Consider the following 9,998-nt stretch of genomic DNA (forward strand, 5'->3'; position numbering starts at 1 on the left):
CTGGCCTTGAATTCACCAATATAAGCACTAGTTCCAGGCATTTCTTCCTGTTCACCTGGGTGTTAGTCGACTTGTGTGAGTCGCATCCTGGGGGACAAGATTAACCCTTTCAGGGTCGAGAGGCCCTCTCCTAAACTTGTTCTCAGGGTCAAAAATTTCTCGGAAAAAAAAAAATTCTCATGAAATGATAATCTTTTCATGATCATAATGGCACCAAAAGTATGAAATTTTATGGAAAACTTATGGAATTATGCTCTTGCTAAGTTAGCGGTCTCAACAATGTTGGCGCATCGGCCCTGTTTTCGGCCATTTCAGTGTACTATTCGACAACAATCATATCTATTTCGCTAGAACTCCATTTCTTCTATCGAATGAGTACAAGAAACCACCCATTCACGAATTTCAAGTATCCAATAAAGTGGTCAGAAATTGGCGATTTTGCCAGTTTCACACAAATTTCAAAAGATGTCAATTTCCAATTTCCAAGACAGACATTCCTGGCACTAAAATAACATTTTCTCTGTTCATTAGACACGTCCCCAGGCCCCTCTTACATCTCTTTTGCTTTCCACTTTGAATTTTTATTCTCACAAAAAATAGAAGATTTACTGTTATGCAGACTACTGCATTAGTGTAGAAATGATGTAGAAATGGTATAAATAATATCAGTGCACTTGTGAAAGAATATTAGACTCACCAGCTGACGTGTATTGGTTGCTTGGCATGATTTGTTTACTTTTGAAATTTGGTAAAAGTCAAACATTTCTGCTACTTTGAGTTCAATTTCAAGGTACTTTTCATTATGAAACCAATCAAAATCATCTCAATTTCTGTAGTATGTCTTCCATTCTAAAATACAAGACCAGGAAAACTAGAATATAACCATAAATACCATACGAAAATACACTTCAAAGTCGCTGTTTTAAACCAAAAACACGGTGTTTTTTTTTTCTCATTATGTGCTGTGTGCTGCAGGTTTTTTTTATACTGTGCACACTGACCACATAGACCCATTCTTTCATATGTAGGCCTACCAGCTTTCTCTCACTAGATTTGAAGGCACTAGAATTTAGGCGTTCTAGTACATCAATAACCCTGGTGTGTAAGCCGTACTAGTACGTCAGAAACCCTGAAAGGGTTAAGGACCCCAATGGAAATAAGGTAGACAGTCCTCGATGATGCACTGACTTTCTTGAGTTATCCTGGGTGGCTAACCCTCTGGGGGTTAATTGTTTCTCGGTACATGTGATTGTTTCTCGTTTAGTCACATCAACAACAGTCTCTCCACATCTTCGAGTAGTACAGCTGACGGTGGTGCAGCAGCAGCTGATGGTGGTGCAGCAACAGCTGATGGTGGTGCAGCAGCAGCAGCTGACCGTGGTACAGCAGCAGCTGACGGTGGCGCAGCAGCAGCTGACAGTGGTGCAGCAGCAGCTGATGGTGGTACAGCAGCAGTTGATGGTCGTGCAGCAACAGTTGATGGTGGTGGAGCAGCAGCAGCAGCTGACCGTGGTACAGCAGCAGCTGACGGTGGTGCAGCAGCAGCTGACGGTGGTGCAGCAACAGATGACAGTGGTGCAGCAACAGCTGACGGTGGTGCAGCAGCAGCTGACAGTGGTACAATAGTATTCTGATAGTATTTTGATAGTATTTCTCATCCTTTTTACTACAGGGTTGGCACTAGAAGCTTTCTTTGGGCCCATGGTGGCTTACTTAGCAGTTACAAGCACTAAAAACTTTGGAATAATACAAAATTTATCAAATGTATGCGTGGCTTGAGAGATTTAAGAAGTGTACTGGCATACACAGTGTGATAAGGCATGGTGAGGCTGCCAGTTCTGACAACAAAGCGGCTGAAAAATATGTGCAGGAATTCAAGGAGTACATAGAGGCTGAAGGACTGAAACCTGAACAAGTGTTCAATTGTGATGAAAGAGGCCTCTTTTGGAAGAAAATGCCAAAGAGGACCTACATTACTCAGGAAGAAAAGGCACTGCCAGGACACAAGCCTATGAAAGAGAGGCTGACACTCATGTTCTGTGCTAATGCTAGTGGGGATTTCAAAGTGAAGCCGTTACTAATGTATCATTCTGAAAATCCCAGAGTGTTCAAGAAAAACAATGCTATGAAGAGTAAATTTTGTGTGTTTTGGAGATCTAATAATAAGGCATGGGTCACAAGGGACATTTTCGTTGAGTGGTTCAATGAAGTGTTTGGCCCTAGTGTGAAGAATTACCTCCTGGAAAAGAAATTGGATCTCAAGTGCCTCCTAGTAATGGACAATGCACCTGCTCATCCTCCAAACTTGGATGACCTAATTCTGAAGGAGTTTGGGTTCATCACAGTAAAGTTCTTGCCCCCGAATACCACTCCTCTCCTCCAGCCCATGGACCAGCAAGTCATTTCAAACTTTAAAAAACTCTACACCAAAGCAATGTTTGAAAGGTGCTTTAATGTGACCTCAGACACTCACTTGATCCTAAGAGATTTTTAGAAAGAACACTTCAGTATTCACCATTGCATAAGCCTTATAGGTAAGGCTTGGGAGGGAGTGACTTCCAGGACTTTGAACTCTGCTTGAAGAAAACTGTGGCCAGATTGTGTCCACAAGAGGGATTTTGAAGGGTTTGAGGCAGCCCCTGATGAGCCTATGTCAGTTGTGAACTCTATTGTGGCATTGGGGAGTTCCATGGGGTTGGATGTGAGTTTGGAGGATGTGGAAGAGTTGGTGGAGGACCACAACGAAGAGCTAACCACTGAGGAGCTGCAAGAGCCTCAGCAGGAAGAGCAACAGATCGCTGCTCAGAATCTTGCTGCAGAGGAGGAGGAAGAGAGATGGAAGAAGGTGCCTTCTTCGGAAATTAAGGAGATTTTTGAAATGTGGGGTAGGATGGAAAGATTTATGGAAAAACATCACCCTGAGAAGGATGTTGCAAGCCATATCAGCAACTTGTACAGTGACAGAGTCTTGGCCCATTTTAGGGAAGTTTTAAAGAGATGCCAGAAACAGAGCTCTCTGGACAGTTTTTTTGTGAGACAGGACTCCAGTGACTCTCAAGCTGGTCCTAGTGGCATTAAGAAATAGAGAAGTAACCCCAGAAAAGCAATTGATACCTGAGCTGCTGATGGAAGGGGATTTCCCTTCCAAACAGTAAATAATCCAATCTCTCTCTTTCTTCAGTCTTCCATACACAAAGAAGAATCGCCAATAAAGGTAAGTGTTATTCTGTTAATGTTTCATTCATCATGTGCCATTGTATTGTTTATGTACTACATCTATATTTCATGTAAAAAAATTTTTTGTTTTAATACTTCTGGGTGTCAGGAACAGATTAATTGTATTTACATTATTTCTTATGGGGAAAGTTGATTCGAAAATCGTCTAGTTCAATAATAGTCCCACTTCCAGGAACGGATTATGGATGATTATTGAGGGACCACTGTACTCGAAGATGTGGAGAGACTGTTATTGGTGTGGATCACTGACAAACAATTATCAGGAGATAGTGTTTCACAATCAATCATATGTGAAAAGGTAAGGCAGTTGCATGATGATATCATTAAGAAAATGCCTGGAACTAGTGCTGATGTTAGTGAATTTAAGGCCAGCAAAGGTTGATTTGAGAGATTTAAGAATCATAGTGGCATACAGTGTGATAAGGCATGGTGAGGCTGCCAGTTGTTACCAAAAAGCAGCTGAAAAATATGTGCAGGACTTCAAGGGGTACATAGAGGCTGAAAAATTAAAACCCCAATAAGTGTTCAATTGTGACGAAACAGGCCTGTTTTGGAAGAAAATGCCAAACAAGACCTACATTACTCAGGCAGAAAAGGCACTCCCAGGACACAAGCCTATGAAAGACAGGCTAACTCTCATGTTTTGTAGTAATGCTAATGGGGATTGCAAAGTGAAGCCTTTACTCGTGTATCACTCTGAAACTCCCAGAGTGTTCAAGAAAAACAGTGTCGTCAAGCGTAGTTTGTGTGTGATGTGGAGGGCAAACAGTAAGGCATGGGTCACTAGGGACATTTTCCATGATTGGTTCTATCATGTGTTTGGCCCCAGTATGAAAAAATACCTCCTGGAAAATAAATTGGACCTCAAGTGCCTCCTGGTATTAGACAGTGCTCCTGCTCATCCTCCAGACTTGCAAGAACAAATTGTGGGAGAGTAGAGTTTCATAAAAGTGAAATTTTTGCCTCCTAACACCACTCCTCTCCTCCAGCCCATGAACCAGCAGGTCATTTCAAATTTCAAAAACTGTACACCACAGCAGTGTTTCAAAAGTTCTTTGAAGTGACCTCAGACAATGAATTGACCCTAAGAGAGTTCTGGAAAGATCACTTCAGTATCCTCAGTTCCTTATAGATAAGGCTTGGGAGGGAGTGACTTGCAGGACTTTGAACTCTGCTTGGAGAAAATTGTGGCCAAAATGTGTACAAGAGAGGGATTTTGAAGGGTTTGGGGCTAACCCTGAGAAGCCTATACCAGTTGTGGAATGTATTGTGTCATTGGGGAAGTCCATGGGGTTGGCGGTTAGTGGCAAAGATGTGGAAGAGTTGGTAGAGAACGACAATGAAGAGCTAACCACTGATGAGCTGCAAGAGCATCTGCAACAGCAACAGACCACAACCAAAGATATTGCTTCAGAGGAGGAGGCAGAGAGATGGAGGAAGTTGCCTTCTTCAACGATTAAGGACATTTGCACAATGTGGACAAAGGTGCAAGGCTTTATGGATGAACATCACCCTGACACAGCTGTTGCAAGCCGTGCTGGTGACTTTTACAATGACAATGTTGTGTCCCATTTTAGAGAAATCTTAGAGACACGCCAGAATAAGAGCTCTATGAACAGATTTTTGGTGCTACAGAGGCCCAGTGACTGTCAAGTTGTTCCCAGTGGCATTAAAAAACAAAGAAGGGAAGTAACCCCAGAAAAGGACTTGCTACCTAAAGTCCTTATGGAAGGGGATTCCCCTTCCAAACAATACTAAACGTCCATCATCTCCCCTCCTCCCATCTCATTACTCATCAATAAGTCTTCAATAAAAGTAAGTGTCATTTTATGAATTATTACTGTATTCATTCTTCATGTCTCATTGTTTTCTGTGTAGGAAAATGTATATTTCATGTGAAAATTTTTTTTAATACCTTTGGGTGTCTGGAACGGATTAACTGGATTTCCATTATTTCTTAAGGGGAAAATTAAATCAGATAACGATAAAATCGGTTAAGGACAAGCTCTCTGGAACAGGTTAAAATCATTAACTGAGGGTCCACTGTACTACTATTTAGAAAGCCTCTTGTTATGCAAAACATTCTGGGCAAATTAGGTCAGTTTTGTCCCAGGATGCAACCCACACCAGACAGCCACCAGGCCATGGGGCCTGGTGGCACTGGGAGCCCCTTTCAAGGCAGGCAAAACTGGAAACCTGGTGAATATACAGAGAACTTTTACTGCACATATAAGTACCATGAAGCACCTAATTTACTGAGAACGGTTGAAAGACCTCAACCTGTACTCCTTAGAAAACAAGTGAGAAAGATACATATATGATAATATACACTTAGAAAGTCCTTGAGGGACTAGTCCCAAATCTACACACTGAAAACACTCCCTACGAAAAGAAAAGACTTGGCAAGGGGTGCAACATCCCCTCAATGAAAAGCAATGGCACCATGAGTATGCTAAGAATCAACACAAGAGGTGTCCAGGGCCCAAGACTGTTCAACTGCCTCCCAGCATAAGGGGGATTACCAATAGACCCCTAGCTGTTTTCAAAAGGGAACTGGACAGACACCTAAAACCAGTACCTGACCAGCCAGGCTGTGGCTCGTATGTTGGTCTGCGTGTGGCCAGCAGTAATAGCCTGTTGATCAGGCCCTGATCGACCTGGTCATGGACCAGGTCTCATGGTGGATCAGGGCATTCCGAGGGTCAACACCCCACAGGGGCATTGACCCTCAGAATGCCCTCAAGGTATACTCCAGGTATTATTAGGTCAACCAGGTCTAGTGGATAACACACTGGCCTGCGAGTTTTAAGATTCACTTGCCATGGGTTTAAGGCCCACTAGTTGCAAGATGTGTAAGTAAGTAAGTAAGTTTATTCAGGTATACACAAACACAGTTACATAGATTATCATACATAGCAGCATATGTGTAGAGAACCTGGGATAACCCAAAAAAGTCAGAGTGACTTATGGATTTAACTAAGAATAATCCAACAAATCTAAATTTTATTTCCTCTGGGACCCACAAGATAGTAAACACCATGACAGATAAGATAAAATCACTCATAGACAATGAACACACAATTCTGGCTGCTCGATTGCATCAGCATACATGACTAGTTTACAATGACTTAATAAAACATTACAAATACCAAAAACATTCGAAATTATTACTGGATTTATGGGAAAGCACTAAATCCATAGGGGTTGTACAGCACCTGGGGCATGGGAGGTAATTGGGGATGATGCAAGGAGAAAATAGCTTCAATTCCTTGGATCAAGAGCTCTTCATCGGCATCAATGCACCTCACTTGATGGGATTTATGACAAGACCTAACCTAACCAGCAACCAGGTTAGGTAAGGTCTGTCAGGAAACAGGACAGGTGTTTCCTGGTGCAGGTCTTAGTCATATGATGGCCCTCAGCTGGAGCTTCTGGTCATCTGACCAAGGCCTTCCACTGGCTTACTGGTCCATCCCTTTAAAAATTCTGCCTACATTATAACCATTAGATATAACCAGGTAACAAAGAGCTTGTTCAAGGTTACTCACATTGTAATTATGTACCATCCAGATAAATTAGGTTAAGTTTATCTAAGATACAGGAACATATAAAGACACAGTATTTAACCACAGATAACCACTCTGAAAATAAATGAAAGATAATGTGAGGAAGAAATAAGTTTATTTTGCTACAAGTACACATAAATAAATTACCACACATAGTAACATACATGTAAATTAACTAGGCTAACCCCCCCCCCAAAAAAAAGGTCAAAGTGACTTATTTCCATTAAGTCCTTGTAATATCATTATTTAGAGCCAAGCAATAAGATACAGGACCCCAATGTACATAAGTCAGTGTGTTTGACTTTTCTGGGTGATCCAAGGTGATTTATACACCTGGAGTTTACCTGGAGAGGGTATCGGGGATCAATGTCCCCACGGCCCGGTCTGAGACCAGGCCTCATGGTGGATCATGGTCTGATCAACCAGGCTGTCACTGCTGGCTGCATGTAACTATGTATGATAATTGAACTTATGTGTACATGTGCCTAAAAATGAACACTTACACTTACAGAAACTTACTTTATACCGTGTGTAGTGTCCACCTCACTTGGTAATAAATATCCTTCATTTACAGTGCCAATGTTCTTCATAAACTATATATATGGCAAATAAAAAAATACCTTTTAAGGACCCCAGTGGAAATAAGTAGCTATGACTTTTTTGGGGTCATAAAAGTTAAGATTATCTAGGCCTAGGTAAGATTATCTAGGCCTAGATAAGATTATCTAGGCCTAGGTAAGATTATCTAGGCCTAGGTAAGATTATCTAGGCCTAGGTAAGATTATCTAGGCTTAAGTAAGATTATCTAGGCCTAGATAAGATTATCTAGGCCTAGGTAAGATTATCTAGGCCTAGGTAAGATTATCTAGGCCTAGGTAAGATTATCTAGGCCTAGATAAGATTATCTAGGCCTAGGTAAGATTATCTAGGCCTAGGTAAGATTATCTAGGCCTAGGTAAGATTATCTAGGCCTAGATAAGATTATCTAGGCCTAGGTAAGATTATCTATGCCTAGGTAAATAAGTTGGTTCATGCACATACAAATTCAGTTACATAAATTATCTTACATAGCAGCACATTTGTAATTACTCAGGATAACATAAAAAGGACAAAGTGACTTATTTGTAATAAGTGTACTTAAGTGTACCTGTGCCAAAATAAACTTACACTACAAACGTTTTTTCACATTATATATATATACATATATGGCCTTAAAAATACCTTTTAGACTATAAATATAAAAAAAATGATTACCAGTAAACTCGTTTCCAATTATCATGGGTAAGCAATAAACCCGCAGGTATCACGTAGTCTATGGAAGGGGAGGCAATCAGACCCCATACAAAGTAAAGGGGGTATCTCAATTCCTTGGATCAAAAGCCCCTCAGCCCCTAGAGGGGTAAACCAAGTGCTGAGTTTACAGTCCTAGTGAGGAAACACTTAATAAAAAACACTAATAAAAGTATTACCTTATGGGTAATATTTGCTGGTTAATATTACAGTTATCTACTACAATATTATCCCCCGATCACTCGCGTTTAGTGGTTTTTTTTTAGATAAATATCGCGAGTGTAGCAACCATGGCCGCGTTCACCCCACCAGTGACGCACAACTACCAGTCAACAAGCACATTACTACAACTACCAGTCAACAAGCACATTACTACAACTACCAGTCAACAAGCGCACTTCTAAAACTACCAGTCAACAAGCACACTTCTACAACTACCAGTCAACCTGGAGTTTACCTGGAGAGAGTTTCGGGGGTCAACGCCCCCGCGGCCCGGTCTGTGACCAGGCCTCCTGGTGGATCAGCGCCTGATCAACCAGGCTGTTGCTGCTGGCTGCACGCAAACCAACGTACGAGCCACAGCCCGGCTGATCAGGAACTGCCTTTAGGTGCTTGTCCAGTGCCAGCTTGAAGACTGCCAGGGGTCTGTTGGTAATCCCCCTTATGTGTGCTGGGAGGCAGTTGAACAGTCTCGGTCCCCTGACACTTATTGTATGGTCTCTTAACGTGCTAGTGACACCCCTGCTTTTCATTGGGGGGATGGTGCATCGTCTGCCAAGTCTTTTGCTTTCGTAGTGAGTGATTTTCGTGTGCAAGTTCGGTACTAGTCCCTCTAGGATTTTCCAGGTGTATATAATCATGTATCTCTCCCTCCTGCGTTCCAGGGAATACAGGTTTAGAAACCTCAAGCGCTCCCAGTAATTGAGGTGTTTTATCTCCGTTATGCGCGCCGTGAAAGTTCTCTGTACATTTTCTAGGTCGGCAATTTCACCTGCCTTGAAAGGTGCTGTTAGAGTGCAGCAATATTCCAGCCTAGATAGAACAAGTGACCTGAAGAGTGTCATCATGGGCTTGGCCTCCCTAGTTTTGAAGGTTCTCATTATCCATCCTGTCATTTTTCTAGCAGATGCGATTGATACAATGTTATGGTCCTTGAAGGTGAGATCCTCCGACATAATCACTCCCAGGTCTTTGACGTTGGTGTTTCGCTCTATTTTGTGGCCAGAATTTGTTTTGTACTCTGATGAAGATTTAATTTCCTCATGTTTACCATATCTGAGTAATTGAAATTTCTCATCGTTGAACTTCATATTGTTTTCTGCAGCCCACTGAAAGATTTGGTTGATGTCCGCCTGGAGCCTTGCAGTGTCTGCAATGGAAGACACTGTCATGCAGATTCGGGTGTCATCTGCAAAGGAAGACACGGTGCTGTGGCTGACATCCTTGTCTATGTCGGATATGAGGATGAGGAACAAGATGGGAGCTAGTACTGTGCCTTGTGGAACAGAGCTTTTCACCGTAGCTGCCTCGGACTTTACTCTGTTGACGACTACTCTCTGTGTTCTGTTAGTGAGGAAATTATAGATCCATCGACCAACTTTTCCTGTTATTCCTTTAGCGCGCATTTTGTGCGCTATTACGCCATGGTCACACTTGTCGAAGGCTTTTGCAAAGTCTGTATATATTACATCTGCATTCTTTTTGTCTTCTAGTGCATTTAGGACCTTGTCGTAGTGATCCAGTAGTTGAGACAGACAGGAGCGACCTGTTCTAAACCCATGTTGCCCTGGGTTGTGTAACTGATGGGTTTCTAGATGGGTGGTGATCTTGCTTCTTAGGACCCTTTCAAAGATTTTTATGATATGGGATGTTAGTGCTATTGGTCTGTAGTTCTTTGCTGTTGCT

The 9,998-nt window shown here is 42.0% G+C and overlaps 1 protein-coding gene across 3 annotated transcripts in view; it reads right to left on the bottom strand.

The window, feature by feature from the left end:
* LOC128703306 (ankyrin repeat domain-containing protein 40) overlaps positions 1–8,410 on the bottom strand; it is a 32,147-nt gene extending 23,737 nt beyond the window's left edge. For 2 of the 3 annotated variants that reach the window (XM_053797900.2, XM_053797897.2), the window contains exon 1: positions 8,058–8,265. In XM_053797900.2, coding sequence (XP_053653875.1) covers positions 8,058–8,082 — 25 coding nt within the window. In that variant the 5' untranslated portion in view covers positions 8,083–8,265. The other variant, XM_053797899.2, reaches the window with a different exon arrangement.
* Positions 8,411–9,998: the final 1,588 nt, after the last annotated feature.

The sequence above is a fragment of the Cherax quadricarinatus genome, unplaced genomic scaffold (assembly GCF_038502225.1).
Source record: "Cherax quadricarinatus isolate ZL_2023a unplaced genomic scaffold, ASM3850222v1 Contig3807, whole genome shotgun sequence".
Taxonomy (NCBI): Eukaryota; Metazoa; Arthropoda; class Malacostraca; order Decapoda; family Parastacidae; genus Cherax; species Cherax quadricarinatus.